Source organism: Solanum dulcamara, chromosome 4 (genome assembly GCF_947179165.1).
Source record: "Solanum dulcamara chromosome 4, daSolDulc1.2, whole genome shotgun sequence".
NCBI classification, from domain to species: Eukaryota; Viridiplantae; Streptophyta; class Magnoliopsida; order Solanales; family Solanaceae; genus Solanum; species Solanum dulcamara.
Genome location: NC_077240.1, coordinates 80,124,939 through 80,149,591, shown reverse-complemented (window position 1 = coordinate 80,149,591; position 24,653 = coordinate 80,124,939). Strand labels below are relative to the sequence as shown.

General features: G+C 34.0%; 1 protein-coding gene and 1 pseudogene across 1 annotated transcript; one reads left to right on the top strand and one right to left on the bottom strand.

Annotated features, from left to right (window-relative positions):
• The first annotated feature begins 12,623 nt into the window (after window positions 1-12,623).
• Window positions 12,624-13,966, top strand: LOC129887825 (high mobility group B protein 9-like). Its single transcript, XM_055963055.1, has 2 exons — window positions 12,624-12,996; window positions 13,685-13,966. The coding sequence occupies exons 1-2, from the start codon at window positions 12,685-12,687 to the stop codon at window positions 13,778-13,780; spliced, it is 408 nt and encodes a 135-aa protein (XP_055819030.1). The 5' UTR covers window positions 12,624-12,684; the 3' UTR covers window positions 13,781-13,966.
• A 665-nt stretch (window positions 13,967-14,631) lies between these two features.
• On the bottom strand, window positions 14,632-24,358 carry LOC129887824 (DEAD-box ATP-dependent RNA helicase 32-like; annotated as a pseudogene).
• Between the last annotated feature and the right edge of the window lie 295 nt (window positions 24,359-24,653).

Genomic DNA, 24,653 nt, shown 5'->3' with positions numbered 1-24,653 from the left:
ATTTTAAGTGGACAATCATTTTACTTGGTTGATAATACTCCCCTTGGATGTCCACGAGAAATGTGCCTCGTTAAAACTTTACAAAAAATAAAATAATATACATTGTTATTTTGAACATCCATAGATGTTGTGCCTCGTTAAAACCTTATTAGGAAAAACCCAGTGGGAAAAAGCCTAATGAAGGAAAAAGAGTACACACATCTGATAATACGCCTTGAGTGCTGCCTCATTAAAAATCTTATCAGGAAAACCCAGTGGGACAAAATCTTGACTAAGGGAAAAAGAGTATAACGCGTATTTTGCTCCCCCTAATGAAAATATCACTTAATATCTCGAAGACGACGCATTCCAATTTTGTATCTCATTTTCTCAAAGGTTGAAGTTGGCAATGCTTTGGTGAACATATCCGCCAAATTGTCACTTGAACGAATTTGTTGGACATCTATTTCACCCTTCTTTTGAAGATCATGAGTGAAAAAGAATTTTGGTGAAATATGTTTTGTTCTGTCTCCTTTGATGTATCCTCCCTTCAGTTGAGCTATACATGCAGCATTGTCTTCATACAATATTGTTGGAGCGTCTTTTGTCAAAGAAAGACCACATGTTTCTTGAATGTGTTAAGTTATTGATCTTAACCAAACACATTCTCGACTTGCTTCATGAATGGCTATTATCTCTGCATGATTTGAAGAAGTGGCAACCATAGTTTGCTTTGTTGAACGCCATGATATAGCTGTACCACCACATGTAAATAAATAGCCTGTTTGCGATCGACCTTTATGGGGATCAGATAAATATTCCGCATCTGCATAACCGATCAATTGTGACGTGGAATCATTTGAGTAAAATAATCTCATATCAATGGTACCTCGAAGGTATCTGAATATATGCTTAATTCCATTCCAGTGTCTGCGTGTTGGTGAAGAACTAAATCTTGCTAACAAGTTTACTGAGAAAGCTATATCTGATCTAGAATTGTTGGCAAGATACATTAATGCACCAATTGCACTAAGGTATGGTATTTCAGCACCAATAAGTTCTTCATCATTTTCATAAGGCCGAAACGGATCTGTATTAATATCAAGAGATCTCACAACCATTGGAGTACTCAATGGGTGTGCTTTATCCATATAAAATCTCTTTAAAATATTTTCAGTATATGTTGACTGATGGACAAATATCCCATTTGTAAAATGTTCAATTTGTAGACCAAGACAAAATTTTGTCTTTCCAAGGTCTTTCATTTCAAACTCCTTTTTCAGACATTTTACTGCCTTTGAAAGTTCTTCTGGAGTTCCAATAATATTCAAATCATCAACATATACTGCTATTATGACAAATTCAGATCCAGACCTTCTCATAAAGACACAAGGGCAAATTGGATCATTTTTATATCCTTCTTTTAGCAAATATTCGCTAAGACGATTGTACCACATTCGCCCTGATTGTTTCAACCCGTACAAGGATTTTTGAAGTTTTATTGAGCAATTTTCTCGAGAATCCTTGTATGCTTCAGGCACTTTGAACCCTTCGAGAATTTTCATAAAAATGTCGTGGTCCAATGAGCCATATAAATAGGCAGTGACCACGTCCATTAAGTGCATTTCAAGCTTTTCATTAACTGCCAAATTCATTAGATACCTGAAAGTAATTGCATCCACCACAGGAGAATATGTTTCCATATAGTCAATGCCAGGTCTTTGCGAAAAACCTTGGGCTACAAGTCGTGCTTTATATCTTACGACTTCACCCTTTTCATTTCGTTTACGCACAAAAATCCATTTGTGCCCCACTGGCTTGACACCTTCAGGTGTTCGAACTATTGATCCGAAAACTTCACGTTTTTTAAGTGAAGTTAACTCTGCTTGAATTGCATCCTTCCATCTTGGCCAATCATTTCTCTGTCTGCATTCATCGACAGATTTTGGTTCAAGATCCTTATCTTGTTGCATTATTTCAATGGCAACATTATAAGCAAAAATATTATCGACCACAATATCATTTCGGTTCCACCATTTTCCTGTCGAGACATAACTTATTGAGATTTCTTCATTCTCATTATTTTCAGGTACTTGGACCTCCTCGGTGGTATCACCATTTGTTGTGTCTCTGGGCTCTTCTTGAGCACTTGCCTCCAAATTATGATCATCTTGATCATTTATTCCTTTCCTTTTTCGAGGATTTTTATCTTTGGAACCAAGTGGTCTTCCACGTTTTAAGCGTGGTCTAGACTCATTTGCCTGAACAAGTTGTCCTACCGGGACATCAACTCGAACTTGAGCATTAGCAGCTGGGATATGCGATTTAGTAACCCGTGGAAGGTTAGTAAATGCATCCGGCTGTTGATTTGCAATATTCTGCAAATAAACCATCCTTTGAACTTCTTGCTCATATTGATTTGTTCGAGAATCTAAATGAGATAGTGACAATGAATTCCAATCTATCTCATTTTTCAACTGCTTATGTTCTCCCCCTAATGTTGGGTATACTGATTCATCAAAATGACAATCAGCGAATCTTGCCGTAAATAAATCTCCAGTCATAGGTTCCAGATATTTTATAATAGAAGGAGATTCATACCCAACATATATTCCCAACCTTCTTTGGAGACCCATCTTTGTGCGGTGCGGTGGAGCAATTGGAACATATACCGCACACTCAAATATTCTAAGATGGGATATATTTGGCTCCCTTCCAAACGCCAACTGTAATGGGGAAAATTCATGATAATTTGTTGGCCTTATGTGCATAAGTGCTGCTGCATGCAAAATAGCATGCCCCCATACTGAAATAGGAAGTTTTGTCCTCATTAGCAATGGTCTAGCTATCAATTGGAGGCGTTTAATCAATGATTCTGCTAGACCATTTTGAGTATGTACATGAGCGACCGGATGCTCAACTTTTATTCCAACCGACATACAATAATCATTAAATGATTGAGATGTGAATTCACCAGCATTATCAAGACGAATTGTCTTTATTGCATAATCTGGAAATTGTGCTCTTAACCTTATAATTTGAGCTAACAATCTCGCAAAAACCATGTTGCGAGTTGATAATAAGCACACATGTGACCATCTTGTAGATGCATCTATCAAGACCATATAATATTTAAATGGTCCACATGAAGGGTGAATTGGCCCACATATATCACCCTGTATATGTTCCAAAAACGCAGGGGATTCAATCCCAACCTTAGTTGCTGACGGTTTGATAATCAGTTTTTTCCTTGGGAACAAGCAATACAAGAGAATTCCTTAGATTGAAGAATTTTCCGATTCTTCAAAGTTTGTCTATGTGAATTCTCAATAATTCTGCGCATCATATTATAACCGGGATGGCCCAACCGGTCATGCCAAATGATAAAATCATTAGAATCAGTAAACCTTTTGTTTACAATGGCATGTGATTCAACAGTACCAATATTTGTATGGTACAACCCAGAAGAAAGTGCAGGTAATTTTTCGTGCACAATTTTCTTCTCCATATTTATTGTAGTAATATAAAGGTATTCAACCTTTCCTTCATTTGCAGTCTCAATATGATAGCCATTTTGGCGAATAACCTTGAAACTTAACAAGTTTCTTTGAGACTTACTACAATATAATGCATTATCAATTACCAATATCGTTCCTCCAGGTAGTAATAAGGTTGCTTTTCCAGAGCCTTCAATTAATTTTATACTATCAGATATTGTATTGACATAGGTCTTTTTCATAATCAAATAACAAAAATATTTCTTTTCTTTTAATATCGTATGTGTTGTGGCACTATCCAAAATGCACATATCTCCATTATTCATCTTGATTCCAATTGAAGACTGATAAATTTATTTATCTTCATAAAATAAAAATGCATTGTAAGAAATAAAATAAGTAACAATTTTGCTAGAAAAACATAAGTCCTTTTTTTTTAAAGTTAAATTATGGTAATTTAGAATTTAAAAAATTATATGATTCAATTATGATGAATGTTACAATAATTTAGTTTATGGAATTATATACTTATTAACCTTAAATAAATATTATACACAAGTATTAAAAACAAATATAAAATATTATAAAATATTAATATAATATTATTCATTATGTATAGATAATTTGTTTATTGACAAAAATAATACAATCATTATATATTATTAATGTCTAAAACATTAACAAGAATAAACAGTTAGTATAATGACATTAAATAAGACGAATATTATTTTTAGTAACAATATGATATTAAGATTAAATAATAGCACACTTATAGTAATTAATTACAACATTGTAAAATAGCACAATGTAATAAACAATATACAATTATCATAAAAATGTGACCTTGATTATTATTATTTTTTTTACTTCAAATACATAAACGTAAAAACACAATAATTCGAAGTACATGATAACATATTGAAAAACATGAAATTAAACATCAATTAAGATCCTTAAAAAAATCTTCAACCTCCAAATGAGTAATATCATTGAGGTCATTAAAATCATCATCCCTTAAGGCCAGATTTTCTTCAATATTATCATTATTCAAAGGCCTTGCCTCAACATTATTTTCGAACGCCAAGTGTGACTCTATCCGAGCATTAGAAGAAGAGGCACCACCTCTATTTGCCTTTCTTTTAAAAGAATTTTGATAAAGTCTTACAAAATGCTCAGGCGTCCGACATTCATTTTTCCAGTGGTCTTTCATGCCACAACGATGACAGTTACTTTTTGAAGGGCCATTTTGAGAACTGATATTGTTCTCCCTTTTATGTTGACCACCACCTCGACGATTATTAAATCGTCTTCTGTCATTGCCACGTCCAGGCACATTATTGTGGCCATAATTTTTATTTTGTCTTCTTTTAGACTGGCCATGTGCCTTTACCATATTTACCTCCGGTAACGGAGCAGTTCCAGTGGGACGGGCTTCATGATTTTTCATTAAAAGGGCATTATGTTGTTCAGCCACCAGAAGGCATGATATCAATTCAGAGTATTTTTTAAAACCCTTTTCACGGTATTACTGCTGTAATATTACATTAGAGGCATGGAAAGTAGTTAGTGTCTTTTCTAACATGTCCTCATCATTTATATTTTCCCCACATAATTTTAATTGGGAAGTTATTCTAAATACAGTAGAATTATACTCAATTACGGTTTTAAAATATTGAAACCGTAAGTGCATCCACTCATAACGAGCCCTTGGCAATACCGTTGCCCTGAGGTGGTCATACCTCCCTTTTAAGTCTTTCCACAATTCAAGTAGATCTTTCACTGTTAAGTATTCCATTTTTAGGCTTTCATTTAGATGATGACGAAGGAAATCATAGCCTTTGCTTTATCCTGACTTGATGCTGTATTTTCTTCAATTATAGCATCACCAAGACCCTTAGCGGTAATGTGAATTTCAGCAATAAGTACCCATGACAAATAATTTTTACCAGAAATATTTAGTGCCACAAATTCCAATTTTGACAAGTTTGACATGATGAAAATTAATTTGAAAGTAACAAAGATAACTTAAAAATTAAATTTCTTTAGTAGATATACCTGATATAGAAGTTAATTTTCTGAAAAATTAGAGCTTCGTGCTGATAACGTGTTATAAATTAACTAACTTGACAATTTTATAAAGGAAGAAGAACAAGAGAATAATATAGAAAGTATTAATAGAGAGAGTAGTAATATAGAGAGAGTAATAGTAATTCTCTTCTTTTATATGTTTTGTGTGTTTTTACATTGAAGTTTAAGGCTATATTTATAGCCATATTTACAAGTGGAGGAAAATATTAGTGGGCAATTTACCCACTTAAAAAGTAAATGGACTATCCACCATTTTAAGTGGACAACCATTTTACTTGGTTGGTAATATCATTGTGTTTTTTCGCTATTTATTGTTTTATTTTGCTCTGTGCCTTGATATGTTGGTGTCATTTTTTTTTTGCTTCTTACAACCTTTCTCTGAATAACTTCTCTTTTTGAGTTGAAGGTGTATCAGAAGCCTCTCTACCCCACAAAAATATACGGATATGGTTTACATATATCTTATCTTTGTCAAGACTCCACTTGTAGGATTACTCCGGATAGGTTGTTGTGGATATTGGTTGAAGCTCGTTTTCACCTGATTTAAAATACATAATTTATATTTATAGTACTTTATCAAATTATAAACTCAAGGAATATTAAATGATGAGTTTATTGTAGTATATTTCTGGTAAAAAGAGGGTCTTAAGTTTGCATATGTAGAACCAATCTATGTACTGTGTTGGTCATGAGTCATGACTTTGGGAAACTTGAATCAAATTGAAATGATTTTAAGGGTGGGTTTGGAAGGAAAGAAAAGGTTTTTGAAAAATAAAATTAAAATCTTTTATTTATTTTTTGGTGTTCCACGAGTGAGAAGAAAAATAATGTCTCAGTAACATATATATGTAATATAAGACTGATCCAGTGGTGGACTGCTTCACTCTTAATTAAAGATTTCGGGTTCGAGCTCTGGGTATGGAAAGAATCTGGTTGGGAGCGCCATCCTCAAATGGGTGTGCAATTCGAATTTAGTTGGGCTCCATGAATTCTGAACACCGGATGAAAAATCAAAAAACAGAAATATGTAATATAAGAAAACATTGTGTGGTTGGGGTAGTCACTTTGGGGCACACAGAGCTCTAGGATACTAGATTTATATAAAGTAAACTTTACCTAAATTTCATAATGGAAAAGTCTAATTACTATACATCCATCATTGTATCAAAATTACCCGATACCCTCTTTTTTTCCAACTTTTCTGATACATTAGATTTGTATCTGATACATCAATTATGTAATGAGTAATTAATGAAGATCATCTATTTATGGATAGTATCTTAATATAAGGGATGATTGGTTCTTTAAATCAATTATTGATCTAATTAATGGGATTAATTTGGTTAAAAAAAGAACAGTTGTGTAGTTGAAGATTTAAGCCTAAAAACAGAGCATAAATTCAAACCAACTTCGATTTCAATTTTTTTTTCAGTTTGGGTTATGTGTCTGATACATCAGTTATGTATCTGATACATCAATTGTTAAAAAAATCAATTGTTATGTCCATGAAGATTCAAGCCAAAAAACATAGCGTCGTCTCGAATGGAAAAAATAGAGCATCAATTCATACCGAAGTTGATTTCAATTATTTTCCCACTTTTGCTGATACATAAGTTATGTATATGATACATAACTTTAGCTATAGAATAGTTAATGCACGTCAGCTATTTATGGATAAAAGATTGGCTCTTTATATCAATTACTGATCTATTAAAGAAGGCGACAGTTATGTACATGAATTTTGAAGCCAAAAGTCAGAGCATCGACTACAAGAAAAACAACAGAGCATCAATTCAAATCAAACTTCGCGTTTCATCAATTAATCGATATGAATATCCCGATACTACTGAGACATTCTGGAGTTTGGCAATCCAATATTACTTATGAACAATACAAAAGTGATGGAATCGTTGTCGATGACAATGTATCTTACTCAAATCTAAAAGCAGCAATCGCTGCTGAATTGAGTGTGGATGAATCAGAGAAATCAAAATATACAAATTTTTAGAAGTTAATAAGCAAAAACAGACCTTTTAATTAATAAAAGAAGTTAATGATCACAATCAAATATCTCAATTTTTTTAGTTTCATATCTAAATTATTACAAAATATTTATTAAAATATATTTTAATTATTCTTTGTTCTCTTTTTCTATTTGAAATATCACCATCGTTTATGTAGAAAAAAAAATAATTGATAGTTGAAATGTGTTAATAGATAGGGATGACAATGGGGCGAGGCGGGGCAGGGCAGATGCGGTGAGGGTTGAGCTCAACCCGCAATTTTTTAAACTGTCCCACCACGTCCCGCATGACAATTTATTTTATTTTTAACCCGCCCCGCATAAATCCGTCCCGCATAATTTTTTAAGTTTTTTTCTTTTAATTGAGTTTAATATGAACAATAAAATTCATTTTTTTTTCATTTTTCGCTAATCAATATCAACAACTAATTAATTATTTCCAATTAACATTTCAACTTTTATTTCTTAATCGCTAATTAACTGATTTTAATTAATATTTCAGCAACTAACAATTCACTAGACACGCCTAGTTTATATATATATTTTTAAAGTTAAAATTAAAGGCAAAGTTTAATTTAAAAAGTTTATATTTTTGATTTTTAGTAATTACAAAGATTAATTTTCTTTAGGTTATTATTTGATACCTTAAATCCGAGACCCACCCTGCCCCGCGTAGCTCTAAACCGGCCTCGCCCCGTCCCATTGCCATCCGTATTAATAGTTGATAATTGTCCTGATAGGAAATCCACACATCTGATACTTCAGGTATAAAAATAAAATAAAAAACAGAATATTTTAGATGTGTTTTTTTGACCTTCACCCTCAATAATCAAAATTAAAACATACCTAAAATATCATGATTTTTTTGATTTTATAACTAAATTATTAGGTATGTGAGTTTTTTTAACTGAAGTGTCACCAACTATTTATCAAAACACTTTTTTAACTATCAATTAATTTTCCTTCCTATCTTAACATTCCTACTTGGACATGATGGTATTTCAGATAAATAAAGCTAACAAAAGAATAATTAAGATACGTCCTCATAATAGTCGGTGATAGTTTAAATAAGAAATTCGGAAAATCGGAATACTTGAACTCTCAATTAATGTATTTTGCCATTGCCTACTGATATTCAACATCTTTTTGAGGGATTTTTTCTTTGTTTTGCAATGAAGAAGAAGCCAAAAATTCTAAACTCTCCACATAGAACCGCTGCTTCAATACACTTGTCTCAAAAACTTTGATCTTTTCAACTTTCTTCTGCTTAAGTAACCCCAAATTGTTTAATTTGTATTCATTATCTCTTTTTACATTTTGGGCTCAAAGTTTTTTACTCTGTTTCTCTGGTTTCTTGATTTTCCGGTGAATGTGTCATCAGTCTCCGGCAGTACCATGATGTCTCAGACAGCTTTAGTTTCTACCGGTGCCGGAAAAAGACAGATGTATCCTCAATCAATGGCATCACATGAGAAGATTGTGAATGACCCTACTCTGTTTAGGGAGTGTCTCAAAAATTTTAACTCTGTTTTGGGCACAAAAGACACGTAAGCAACTTTTTTTTTATCCTTCCAAGCTCTCATCTTTTTTCCTCTTTTGGTAAATCGAGGTGTTGGATGCTTGACATTCGAGCAACCTGTTACATAAATAACCTTTAATTCTACTTTTATGTTTTTTTCTTTTTAATTTTTTTTCCCTTGCACCCATTATATAAATAACCTTTAATTTTACTTTTATGTTTCTTCTTTTTTTATTTTTTTCCCTTACATTCTTCCTCTTATAGATACTTTTCAAATTTTTACTAAGAAAATTTTAAAAATAACAAATAAATAGATAAAAAAGATCAAAGGGATAGAAAAACATATACAAACAATTGAGTTTTATGTGAATGACCCAACTCTATTTAGGAAGTGTCTCAAGAATTTCTTTTTTACTCTATTTGGACCATAAAATACACGTAAGTAGTTTGAACTTGCAATCTTAAAGTTGAAGGTGGGATGGTGACCGCCCAAGCAATCCGCCACACAAAAAGCTTTAATTTTACTTTTGTAGTCCTTGATTCAATTTTTTTCCCTTACATTTTTCCTCTTATATACACCTTTCGGATTTTCACTAAAAAAAAAATTTAAAAACAAAAAATAATTAAACAAAAAGATCAAAGGGATAGAAAAACATATAATTTTGATTTTTATATGGTATAATTTTCTATTCGAAGAAGATTCAGATGATCCATCCTCTCGAATTCTGCCAGTAACGAGTGGAGACAAGGGGTAACGTATTTTCATGAAGAATTATTCCCCCCTCCCCCCTCCCCACCCCCTACCCCCCCCAAAAAAAAAAACCAAGGAGAGATTTGTTAATTCAATCACGAGTTTAAACTATATATTTTTAGATAATTAATGTTTGATTTGGTTTAATTAAGGATTCCTGTGATTGGTGGGAAGGATCTTGATTTGCACGTTCTTTATGTAGAGGTGACTAAAAGGGGTGGCTTTGACAAGGTTAAAATATTTCTACTTTTATTTTTCTTGTTATAATAGTAATTTATTTCATTTAAATAAGATACATTTTGTTATTTTTATTTTTAAAAAAAAGAAATTAAGAAGATATACAAATATTATTTTGTTGTATAGGTAGTGGCAAATAAGAAATGGAGAGAAGTGAGTTCAGTGTTCAAGTTTTCTCCAACCACAACAAGTGCTTCATATGCATTGAGGAAACACTATTTCACTTTGCTTCATCAATTTGAACAAGTTTACTTTTTCAAACATCAAGTTTCTTTGTTTGATAAATCTTCAGGTTAGCAAAATTTCATGTGTTAATTTCTTTTGTAATAAGTATATATTATTTTTCAAATCAATGTTTTATTTTTTTCGGTATGCGATAACATTTGTGTTCTATTACTGTACTAGAAATATTCTATTTTAACCTCGATCTTCTTGAATCTTGACTTTCTTCGTTCTTATCGAGGTAACTAGAGGAGATAATTTGTGCCACGTGTCATATTATATGGCGTTGAGATATATTTAAAAGATGTATCAAAACATATAATTGCTTAAATTTTGACGCACAAAAATATTGTTCGATTAAATTGTACTTTATAAGCACTAACTAATATACAGATTTTGAGGAAACATTATATCACTTTGAACAAGTTTACTTTTTCAAACATGAAGTTTCTTTGCTTGAGCAAAATTTCATATCTGTTAATTTCTTTTGTGCGAAGTATATATTATTTTCCAAATCAATGTTTTATTGTTCCGGTATGTGATAATATGTGTGTACTATTACTATGTTAAAAATATTCTATATATTTTCACCTCGATATTCTTGAGTCTATTCTTTGTCGGTTCTTATCGAGGTAACTAGATGAGCTATTTGTGTTACGTGTCATATTCTATGGCATCGAGATATATTTAAAAGATATGTCACAAAATATGATTGCTTAAGTTTTGACGCACGGAAGTGTTGTTCGACTATATTGCACTTTATATGCAATAACATTTGTGTGTTATTACTAAGTTAGACATATTCAATTTTAACCCGATCTTCCCGAGTCTCTTTTTTCTTTGTTCTCATCTAGTAGCTATTTTCCGCCACATGTTATATGGCATGAGATATTTTCAAAAGACGTGTCAATATATATCTGTTTAAGTTTTGATGCACACCAGTTTGATTTGATTAAATTACACTTTATAAGTATTAACTAGTTCAAGAATTTTGATCTTTTACTACTAGAGTAGATTCTTTTCAATTTATTTCAATATGCGATAACATTTGATTGTTATTACTAGGCTAAACATATTCAATTTTCACCTCGATCTTCTCGAATCTCCTCTTTCTTTGTTCTCATCAAGTAGCTACTTTATGCCATGTGTCATATGGCATGATGTCGAGATAGTTTTAAAAGATGTGTCATTATATAACTGCTTAAGTTTTTATGCACGGAAGTGTTATTTGATTAAATCACAATTTTTAAGTACTAACTCTTATAGACACCTTACATGTATTACTAGGCTAGACATATTCAATTTCCACCTCAATCTTCTCGAGTCTCCTCTTTCTTTGTTCTCACTGAGTAGCTACTTTCTACCATGTGTCATATGACATGATATCGAGATATTTTTAAAAGACGTGTCAATATATAATTTCTTAAATTTTGACGTATGAAAGTGTTATTTGACTAAATTACTCTTTAGAAGTACTAACTAGTTCAAGAATTTTGATTTTTACTACTAGGTAAAATCTTCTTTCTATTTATTTCAATTAATATTTGTGTGTTGTTAGTAGGCTAGACATATTCAATTTTTACCTTAATTTTCCGGAGTCTGCTCTTTCTTCGTTCTCATTGAGGAGTTACTTTCTGTCACGTGTTATATGGAATGGTGTCAAAATATTTTTAAAAGATGTGTCAATATATAACTGCTTAAGTTTTGACGCACAAAAGTGTTATTTGACTAAATTACACTTTATAATTACTAACTAGTTCAAGGATTTTGATTATTTACTAATAGGGTAGAATTATTTGTTTTCTAATTATTTCAAAATGTGGTATCATTTGTGTTTTATTATAAGGCTAGAAATATTCAATTTTCACCTCAATCTTCCCACGTCTCCTCTTTCTCCCTTCTTATCAAGGATTAGCTAGAGAAGCTATTTGTTGTCACCCGTCATTTGTCATCAGTTCAGAAATTTTTAATAGATTTATCAAAATATTACATTACTTCTTTATGGTTAGCAAAAATTCAAATGTGCTGAAAGGGTGTTGAAATTGTGCTGAAAATGGTCTAAAATGGTATTGAAATAGTGCTGAAAATGGTCTAGTACTTCCTTAAAGAATTTAAGTTATACACATTGATAATGTAATTTTCTTTTATAGTATTAGTGAATTTTTACTTGCGATAGTAAATTATAGTTACCAATTTTACCATCTAAACTTGCGTGCGTGAATGTAAAATGCTTCGTGCACTTGACTGTTATTTTTTTTTGTTGCTCACATAGTCTGTTCTGAATTCTCTTGTGTATTTAGGATCATGTTTTCAAGCAGAAGGGACAATTGATGCCAAGTTTGACTATGGTTACTTTGTGTCCATCAAAATGGGATTTGAAGTTCTCAATGGAGTACTTTACTATCCACACCAACAAGCTCAATCATCTTCTTCCAAGTTAGTTGCACAAAGTTGCAAAGCGATTGTGCCTTACAATCCACCACCTCATCCCCACTCAGGACGGAGGAGCAGGAGGAGGAGGAACGGAGATCCTAATCGCCCAAAACCTAATAGGAGTGGATACAACTTCTTCTTTGCTGAAAAACATTCCATGCTCAAATCTCTTCATCCACATAGAGAGAGGGAATTCACAAAGATGATTGGAGAATCTTGGAACAATCTATCTCCTGAAGAAAAAATGGTAAGCATGCTCATACTTGATCATTTAGTGCTATTCTGTATTATGAAGATTCATCATAAATTGAAAACGTGGGCTTTAAATGAGTGACATGGATGATACATATTCATATAGTCGGCCCATACTTGTGATTGTAGCGTACTTGCAATATATTCAGATAGGGACATTGAGGGTGCATTCGGTATAGAGAAAATATTTTCTAATTTTTTCATGTTCGGTTGGTAATAATTTATGGAAAACATTTTCTTTCGAAAAACAAGTTTCTTAAAAATGATTTAAATGACATTTTTAGTGGAAGTAGGGAAAACAATTTCTACGAGGGGCCTTCCACATTGATTATATTCTACTCACCCCCAACACACCACATCTTCACCCCCATTCCATGCCCCCCATCCCCACTACGCCACATCCCATAGTATTTCTCTACATTATATACAAATACTTTTAAAATAATATTTATTGTTTACATATCGAACATAAAAAAGGATAGAAACTCACTTATTTTTTCACCCCCTTTTTGGGCCGGCTTCGTGATTTTATGCTTGGAAAATGCTCTTGTATCGCTGGGCCCCCTTTCTTTTATCAAAATCTAGCGTAACCAGAGAACAATCGAAAAGATTTGAAAAACTTTTCCTTTGTATAGAACACACCTTGAGAGAGTTCGATACTGATTGTTAGTGTATACATACAGGTTTATCAAAACAATGGGGTGAAGGACAAGGAAAGGTACCAGAAGGAATTGAAGGAGTACAAAGAAAGAATGATGACCACATCAACTTGCTACTAAAGGTGACTGACTGGGAGAAGAAGAAGAGCAGGATGTATAGCTCATTTAGCATGAGATGAACAACTAAATGTTTCATTGTAATGTAGTTCCAAAATTGCAACTCTTTCTATGGATCTAAACATTATTATAGCTTATGTAAGATCGTCCAAAACTATTTCCTAAGGAATCAAAACATTTGTTTTCCTAGACTAATTCTCATGCTTATATGATGGTCTTGCTTATCAAACGTCAGACTGGTGATCACTTTCATAGGCTCCTCCATACTTCTATCATAGCAAAAAATAATCTTTTATTTCTTACTCCTCTTTAGTAGCTCCCACCCTTTTTTGCTCCTATGGCGACTCGAACCGACAACCTTAGGGTTGAAGGTGACAGGTGCTTATCATTCGAGCAATTTTCACCTTGATCTTCACGAGTCTCCTCTTTGTTGTTCTCATTGAGTACCTACTTTCTGCCACATGTCATATAGCATCATGTCGAGATATTTTTAAAGGACGTGTCAATATATAAGTGGTTAAGTTTCGATGCATTGTGTGATTTGATTAAGTTGCACTTTATACGTATTAACTAGTTCAAGAATTTTGATCTTTTACTACTAGGTTAGATTTTTTTCTTTTTATTTCAGTATGCAATTGCATTTATGTGTTACAACCAGACTAGACATATTTAATTTTTACCTCGATCTATTTGAGTCTCCTCTTTCTACGTTCTTAACGAGGATCTACTTTCTGCCCCGTGTCATATGGCATGATGTTGAGATATTTTTAAAAGACGTGTAAATATATATCTTCATAAATTTTGACGTATGAAAATGTTATTTGTCTAAATTACACTTGATAAGTACTAACTAGTTCAACATAAATAACCCTGTAATTACTTTTGTAGTTCTTGTGTCAATTTTTTTCCTTACATTTTTCCTCTTACAGACACCTTTCGGATTTTCACTACTAAATTTTAAAAATAAAAATAAATACACACAAAAAGATCAAAGGGATAAAAAAAACATGCACAAATAATTATGATTTTTTATATGGTATAATTTTTTGTCTGAAGAAGATTCAGATGAATCCACCCTCTCGAACTCAACTCCGCCAGTAACGAGTGGAGATAGGAGCAACTTCTTTTTTTCCTACCCCTCGAAGCTCTCGCCTTTTTCCTATTTTGGTAAATTGAGGTGTTGAATGCTTAGCACCCGAGCAATCCGTCACATAAATAACCTTTAATTTTACTTTTGTGTTTCTTCTTGACAGACTGTATCCTCTTTTCATTTGCCTGTTTCACACTGATAATCAGACAACAAAACAACAAGATGCTTTGCGAAAGAGATAAATTATAATTTTATGTCCTCAACTTCAGTTGTTAAACAAAAGTGCATGAAATCCTACCTTGATAACTCGAAGGGGAATCTTTTTCTCTTCCAACTTTTCAAGCATCTTCACTTCAGATGGCATCACAAATAAAACAGATCTTCCGCCTGAAAAGTAACGAGCAGTGCGGCCAACTCTGTGTATGTAAGCAGCACAATCTTCAGGACAGTCCACCTGAAAGGTGAGTTTGCATCATATACATGTCAAACTTTCTACCTTCTTTACAATAGCATCGACATCCTTTAACGGATGAAAAATCACTAGTTTCATTTCAGGCTTTCGACTCTAAAAAAATCAAGAACTAACCTGGACAACCCAATCAACTGCCTTATTAAAATCAAGTCCCCTCGAAGCAACATCAGTGGAGAACAGAACAGAACGTTGTTCACAAAATTGGGAATAAATTCCCATCCTTTTATCTTGCTTCATCCTTCCATGAAGACACTTGAGGGGAATCCCAGGACGGAGTTTTTTGAAAGTTTCAAAAACAAATTTTACCTGTTGAATTGGGAACAGTAAGAAATGAAAGAAGGAATAAAATCACCAGAAAAATAAGAGCAAAAGTTTGAGCTGTTGTATACTCTGAAACCCGATTCAGTATAGCAGATAGAAAATTTTCTGTTTTTCAAAAACAGGTGATATACCGAAGGTCATTAGTGCTTTTTGACATTAGGTACTAAACTCATTTTCCAGCACTCTAGGATTAAGTGCAATATTCACGTCATCTCACGATAAAATGTTCACTGTGAAGTGTAAATTCTCAATTTTACGGAACCCCAAGAAGTAGTTCACATACCTGCTTGCAGCTTGATAGGAAAACCAATATCCTTGAGTTAAGATGTGCCTTTATAAAACTCCACAACATGTCAAATTTCTTATCAAGAGGAACAAGCATTGCTGTTTGTAGCAAGCGGTTGGGAGTCGCAGTATCAGACTCCTCATGTACACCCAAATATTCAGGATCTTTCAGACTGAGCCTTGCCAGATCTTGAACAGACTTCGTCTGGGTTGCTGAAAACAACAAGGTCTGCCTATGTTTAGGCAATTGTGAAATGATTGCATTTAATTCCCTCTTAAACCCCACATCAAGAATACGATCTGATTCCTCCAGAACTAAAACCTGTTCTCTGGCAAGGAAAAATGCACCCAAGTCAACAACTAAACAAACATCCATGATTCTAATGCATAGGATGAAGACAGGTAGACAAGTGTTTTCACAAAAGAAAGGATGTTTCTTTGAAGAAACAAATGAAATAGAATAAATAATAAATAAAAGACAATAATTTCAAAAAATGTAGTAGCTTCAACAGACCACTGTTCAATAGCTATGTTTCCAAGAAAAAAGCAGAGAAAAGGACAATGAAGGAGGTTCCAAACCCCACCAAGGTAAAAATGAGGGATTCAAACTGTCCCTAGATGCTATATAATCACAATTAGAATGCTGTGATGAGCAAATTACAGCATTATTTTCCGTGCAAGGTAGTCTACACTAACATTAATAAAGTAGGAACTCAAAAACAAATTCCTGATGATGCAGAGTATATACTCCCAGCCTCTTATCAAGGACGAGACATGGTAAAAGAGCCTTAGGAGAGGAGGGGGAAAGAGCTGTTAACTGGACCTGAAGTTGTGAACAATCAAAATTTGGTGTCTCATCCATATGCTGAAGAGGTCGGCCAGGAGTACAGACCAGGATGTTAAGTACATTAACATGCTCTTTTTCAGCATCAACATCTTTGCAGCCACCAATCAGAAGGCCAGCACTAAATCCATGATGCTTCCCAACAGATTTAAGTACTTCGAAAATTTGACCCGCTAACTCCCTTGTGGGAGACATTATGATGCATCCAACACCATCCTCTGGTCCCCATCGAGCTTTATACAATTTCTCTAGCACCAAGAAATAAATCTAATTAAGTGGCTGAATTTATTAAGATAGTAAAAAAGAGAAACTACACTACTAAAGAAATAAGGGATTCAAGCACCAAAGTGCCAAAAAAACAACGTTGGAACTGTGGAAGTAACATTACAATTAACAAATTGAATACCGAAGCAGCAACCACATAAGAGATTGGACATCTACGTTCTTTTGTCAAGAAATAACAAGCGGCTGATTCGCATGAATAAGAGCTATCTAACAGACGCTCATACATTGTGAAGCCAACATTCATACCATATCCAAACTGAATGCCTGCACTACTAACAATAAAGAAACATAAAATCATTTTTAACTTTGTCAGGAGGAACCATGCAATTTTGGACAGGGAGCTCAGCTATTATCGAAGATTCTATGGTAAAATGTTTCATTTGTTCACAATACTCTGGGAATTGTTCGATAAATTGTTTTTAATTTAGTCTACACGAATCATGACTTTTTTGAGCAGGGAGCACAGATAATAGCATTGAACACTTTGTAGTTCCATAGAGCTGAATTCATGTCAAAAGCATCAGAAAGAGTTTGGCGAGACAATATCATTCAAATTGCTTCGAGCTAGAGAAAGATATGATAAATTTTTTAATTAACAAGAGTACATAATCTTCTAATATTTTTTATAGTGGAGGTCTCAAGGCCAGCTTGGAGTGCACCTCAACTCTTCCCCTGGGTACCTACTACCCCACCAACACAAGTATCGAGTAACTCTACCGACAAAGGCTTGGGCAGATTTTAAATGAAAACACTATTGTTTTTGCTCTGTGGAAGCTTAAACTCTGATTTTCAAGGTTTGCACCCACTTCCTTGAGTGCAGATAAATCTTCTTATGTTTTGGTCAGTCTCTTGATACTAAAGACGCAATTGTCACGACTAGGTTGCAATTTCTCTTTCATTTGTTGTTATGAGCATCATATATCCATTGATTCTTATTGGTTATCAAAAATATCCATTGATTCTTATTAAATTAGCACCTCAATTTTTATAAGTACTAGGCACCTCATACCTATTATCCTTCTGACATTTTAGCAGCTTATATGGCACATCTTTTAGTTCGAAGCTTTCTTATTTAAGTCACTATTACCAAATTACAACTAACTGTTTGTTTCACTCCACTGGTCCAGTCTTATTCATCCAATTAGCTCCAAAAGACAGGCTAGCCCAAGCAACTTCGTCACTTTCCCACGAAATTCCATCTCCAATTCTTCATAGATACCACTCCTCCTAGAACACACCCATCTGTCGTTTTCTCTTTCAAAAATGCGATCACATAAGCACATTTATTCATCCCTGTCCTTTTAATTTTCTGCTAAGCTGGTTTAGTTTAAGATTGCAGTAATTGATTAGGTTCCACTGGTTGCGATGTGTTCATATTGTGATGAGAACCTTTCTTGTTTGGGAGCTTACCCATTGATTGAAGGCTATGATCTTGTAAAGTAGGAAGAGTTATCCGGATTAATACAAGAAGTCCAAGTAAGCATCACGTTCTCCATTTTTAAGGTTAATACTTATTACAGCTTAGCAAGCTATAAACTAGCAGTAAGCAAGGAAACTTCAGAATAGTTTAGTAAAACACACTAAACATAAAAGAGGACAATGGTACTTATAAAAAAGATAGGAAAGAAGTAATGGAGACGAGGAACACAAAAGAAACAAAAAAAAACATTATTCAGCTTTGTACAGCTAGTGATGATTTGAAATGTAAGAATGATGGAAAAGCCGAAGGTATGGAAAAGAGAAACATGGAAGAAGGGACTGATAAATGGAGATGGAAAAGTCATGAAAACTGAAAACTAGGTAAGAGAAAAAGGTAGTAGTCAGATGATGTACACATTTGTGTACATTACAAGTTTAACAGAAACTCATCTCATTATTCAATACAAAAGAGGTATTATAGAAATAATATATGAGATGCATCACCATTAAAACAGTGCATTTGTATTAACATTGTTTGCGTTTCTCATCCATTGTGCAGTGTGCATTCAAAAAAAATTGTGTTTTTAGCAATTGTTATTCAGTTCTTTACTTCTAGAATTCCTCTAGTCCTTTTTGTGCATCTGTATCCAAAATTACATCTCCTGACAAATCGCCAAAGTATATAGAAAGAATAGATCAGTAAATGATAAGCCTGCAAATATTATAATATTGAGATCTTGGTGACATTAATGTCTTGTGAAAGCTTCACCTTCCTCCCTTCCCCCACATAAAAAAGGGAGGATACTAACAGCATGTTTGGATAAGCTTTTTTTAAGCTGTTTATAAGCTGAAAACTACTTATTTTAAGCTAAAAAAAAAAGCTGGGGTAACTCAACTTATTTTTTTGGCTTATAAGCTGAAAACACAGCTTATAAGCTGTTTTAGATAAGCTAAGTCAAAAATAACTTTAAGTTGGCCAGCCAAATACTCAAAAAAGCTGAAAGCAACTTATAAACTAATCCAAACGGACTCTAAATAGCAAACTAAGAGAGGATGAATGATGAATCAGCTTCACTTCTCATTCCAATTGAATGAGACATTCATTAGATAGAATTGTTTGAAGTAAAACTAGGATCATAATAATCAAAAAAAAAAAAAAAGTAAAAGTAAAGCTAGGATCATAAAGCAATTTTGGGAATTACAGTTGTCCATGACAGCATCTCAATCAGATTTTCATCATATGCTGTCACTTACCTAAAGATATAAAGCAATATAATTTTTTGAGTCATTGTCTATTACATTCTTGTTCAATTTCTAACAAAGAAGAAAGTTGTCACCATGAGAAAGAAGAAGCTAGAAACTGAATTCTGATGCTGTCAGAGTACAAGGAGGATTGCGGGGAAAAAAGCCAGAGGATTGTGCAAGCTGTCAATTGCCATAGCCCTTTTCTAGGGGAATTATGCAAGAGAACAAAAGCTACTGCCCATTGACAATACAACCAACCAGAAGATATTGACCCTTAATTTTCAACTATTCCTCTCAAAGAACAATGAGAAACAAAGAAACACCTACTTAGCCTACCACCACCCTTGTTTGCATATCTCGCGTGGATACAATTCAATAACCAGCATAGCTAGTTAGCTATGCATTTATGTGATAAGAATAAATCCAAATGTTGACTAAAAGACTAAAGTATTAAAAAAAAGGGTGAAGGGTCAAATACACATTTAAATATCCCGATTTTTCGAGTTTCATATGCGAGTTTGCTACATGAAATATCACCAGCTATTTATCATATCAGGCCTACTATCAATTGTACCCTTTCCTACCTAAACTATGGTGGGATGATGATATTTCATTTGAGAGAAGGGAACAACTGATAGTTAGAGATGTGTTTTGATAACCAGTTGATTATAGTTCAGCTAGGAAACTTCATAGTTCAGGTATGAAACTCGAAAAAATGAATACTTTAGACATGTTTTTGAACAGTAACTCAAGAAAAATAAACTACATATCCATATCACTTTGCAAACATACTGGAATAACGAAAGCCAATGTCTTTCCTGAACCAGTTTTCGCCGCACCAAGAATATAACGCCCGCAAAGAGAGTGTGGCAGAGAAGCCCTTTGAATATCGGTCATAGTTTTGAATTTACACTGAGTTAACCTATCTTTAGTTTTCTTAGAAACCGGCAATTGACTGAACCTATCACAACCAGCAAACCTAGAGAATGAACCATCAGGAAGGCGTCCAACCGGAGCTGTGTGTGGTAATGGCTCGAGCGACAACAGATTTGAACCGTATTCCGGTTTACCTGATTCTAACCATTCCTCTAGAAGCTCAATTTCATGAACCTCTGATAATCGATTCTGTAATTTAACTTTCCGTGATTTAGGCGCGTGCTTTCTCCTGCCTTTGTAATTGCTTTCTACGTCTATTGATTCTGCAAAATGGATAAGATTTTACATATGGAAGTGTATCGCCGGTGAGGAAAAGGTTAACGGGCGGCGAGAATTTAAGGAAGAACCGGTGATGACGGCGGCGAGGAGGGTTTTGGCAAGATTTAAGGTTTCGGATTTGGGCCACTTGACGTGTTAGTCAAACTGGTTAATTTATTAAACAGGTCACACTTTAATTCACTCCATATTTTTTGGAAAAAAAAATGTGAAAGTTCAAACAGAAAAAGAATAGAAAAGGTCCGCCTTCAGCATAGCAGATTAAAGGGTGACATGGCCATACCTCTCTGGGGGGTACCGATTGGTTTCTTGTTTGCAGTCGGGCCAATCCTCATGGGCCTAGATGAACAAAGTACACCATTCATTTCGGTCATAGCACGCAATTGTTTACTCTCATCAGCGAACTTGACAAATCTATATCCCTTGGTACGTCCAATAATTCTATCTGTTACAACTTTTGCACCTTTTACTGATGAATACACGGGTTTGAATGTCTTTTGTAGCACATAATCTGTCGCATCAGCAGCCGAATCACCAACAAATATTGTATACTCAGGTGAATCATCTCACCTCTCACCGGCACCAAGAGATGCGCAGTTCATACGGAAGTTCTGTTCCACATTTGGCATCAAGGTGCCTTTATATGTCTGTAAAACAGTTTCTGCAGCTGCATGACTCCTGAACTCGAGGAATCCATAACCTTCAGACTGGCCACATTGCTTATTCCTGATGACCTTAGCAGAAACAAGCTGCAGAAAGAACAATGAAGCCATCATCATAGTCCAAATTAAAAAATAGAAGCCAATATCATTAAGGCAACTATTGATCTTTCCCGTTGATTTCCACCCTTATCTCTAGGAACCTTTCAAACCCTGTAACACATCTTCTAAATTCACCTCCAAGTTTTCGTTTTTTCCAAATATTTGACATTAACTTCCAACCCCATCCTCTTCTACCAATCACCTAAGCCACTTGAAAATTTGCAACCAAATGCATTGGGAAATTTAAAAAGATAAAGGCAATCTATTCAAATTCAATCGACTCCACATACAAATGCAAACACATAATCAGCAGGTTCGACATGAAAATGAAAGAACTTTTAACTACAATATACCAAAAAACAACATTTCAGATCATTATGAATTACGCAGACTCTTATCACAAATAAGAAATCGTTTTGTAATAACTACATCACCAAACTATATCAGAAAGAAGCGATGTTCCTAACCAGCTCTATAACCACCTAAAAACCGAACTTCCTAATAATAATTTCTTCTTTAATCAAACAATCGTACAAATGCAGAGGATTCACAGAACAATATTTGAAAATTACCTTGCCGGTATGATAAAAACAAGTGGAAAGATAATTCTCATCCATCCAATACTGCAACTCCCCAGTCCAAAGAGACCGAACCTCATTTGGATTAACGTTCGAGCTAGGGCTAGGATTAGTCGCACCGTACTGTTGAGACATAGGTTGCGATGGCTGTTGACCCAAAGAAGGTTGAGCCTGAGGTTGAAATTGCGGTTGTTGTGCTTCCTTTGCTGTTGTTGTTGCTGAGTCGGCGGAGCTTGCTGCTGATACTGATCCATTGACATAGGTGCCATTGGTGGCTGAGCAACTCCAGTTTGTGGCATCATTTTTTCAGGCGAAATGGAACGAGCTAAGATGAAACCCTAGGGGTATGAAAGAGAAGGAAAAAATGGAACGGTGACCAGAGATAAGGTTCTCGGGGTCGGCGTGGTGCGCGCGTACGTGGGCCTTTGTAAGAACTAGTTAGCAGGGATGGATGTTTGGGCCTTAGTTAGCCCAACCCATATGGACTATGTTATTTAAGATGATACATTAATTATCCGTTAAATTTATTAGCAAATTTCATTCAGATACTTGAACTGCGACTTATTTCAGTTGAGTACATGAACACATGATAAAATATTCTTGTTAGATACTTTTGGTTCAAATTAAGGAATAATGAAAAACACATTGTCAACTTGTTTAAGTTGAGTATTTGAACACATGATAAAGTGTTCTTGTTAGACATTTTTAGTTCAAATTCCAAATATATTTGTATGTGGCTGTATTCAATTATACATATTAACAACTATAATCGTAAAAGCATATGCATATTTCAATTGTAAAACCGTATGCATATTTCAATCGAGGTTAATGTGTATAATTAAAGGATGAGATATAATTTATGTAATTAACTTAAATATGTTATATACGCTTAAGAACACACACAAAGATTTTCCAAAATTTGAACAGAAAACTGTTTAATAGAAATACCTCACCATTTGTTTTTGTGCTCAACTGAAATAAGTTAGTAGTAGTTCAAATGTCTAAATAAATTTTACTGATGAATTTAAAAAATTGTCAATATTTTATATATAAGTTGAGTAATACATGAGCAAATGAAGGATAGTTTCCTAATGAGTACAAAAACAAAGAAACATATTCTCTAGTATTATCTTGAAACATGTCCTTCTACACACTTCCCTGCTAGTAGATGAGCTTTCAGCTTGTGAATCTAATGTTCCTGCCTCAAACCCTACGAGACAATTCTTAGGAAAATTATGAACATGCGTGGTTACAAGCCTTTACTCTTCTATTTCCAGCCCCTTCTGTCAGGCATTTGCAACCAGGCTCTCCTGCTCTTTCTAGTCTGAAACAAATTGAGGGAGAGGGTGGGGCTATTGGTAAAAAAACACAAGTAAGTTTAGAAGCACAACCAGAGTCTTCACCACTAACCCCCTCCCATCCAAAATAAATATCATTACAAAGAAAAGAATCGACAAAGTGAAATTTCAAAACTCGATGCGACTATTAAAATTGAACAAATGAAATATGGATGTCAAGACTTCTCCCAGTTGCAAGGATTCAAGGCCAAATGAGTTTATACATATCTTTTGCAGAGTGGCAATTCAAAGAATGAAAGCTTAGCAGTTTGAATAACAAACCAGTAGGGTTATTACAGTCCCTGCTTTCTGTCAAAATAAAAACTAATCAATAACAGGGCTGGAGATATAACACTAGCTCCTTCCATTGATCAACTTACAAAAACCTCACTTGCAACAAAGCCAAGAAATACCCACTTTGCCTCCAAAAGAAGGTATAAAAATGGATGGTAACAGCAAAACCGTTTGTCATCTTTCCACAATACGAAAGACTTGAAAGAAAGAACCAAAAATCAATGCAGCCAGACCCATTATAGGCTCAAATAAGAATCCCCATCTAAAAAAGAATGCACAAGATATCAAACTTAACATTTGTACATCTCTAGCAGATGAGGCAGTAAAGTACCTTTACTGGCTTGGGCAGAGAATACGAGTATCTGAAGTACGGAAAATAAATTTGAAATTCTATGTATGCCAGGTTGTAGATAAGCTCCTCAACCTGCTTTCCTTGATACTGCAGTGACATTTGTAGATTTCAATTCTACATTAAAAATTGAAAATTTTCCAACATAAAATACAAAAAGAAACCAAAAAAATGTAGATCCGTTGTTTGGCATGCAAGCCGAAAGGAATATGGGTATCCATGTTCTCAAAAAATGAGAGAGAATAGAACGTAATACGTAAATCAAAAAAAAAATGGAAGCAACCACCAAGGCACTACCTACATAGGGAATCAGGCTGAAGGAAAAACAAAGAGTAGCCAAATGCATCAAGGAACGCGCTAACAATTTAGATAGTGTCAGCAAGA

Excerpts from the sequence above, each read along its gene's own strand:
- LOC129887825 (XM_055963055.1), top strand. The coding sequence starts at position 12,685 with ATGGGATTTGAAGTTCTCAATGGAGTACTTTACTATCCACACCAACAA. Across the intron at positions 12,997-13,684 it reads TATCTCCTGAAGAAAAAATG|GTTTATCAAAACAATGGGGT; the intron begins GTAAGCATGCTC and ends GTATACATACAG.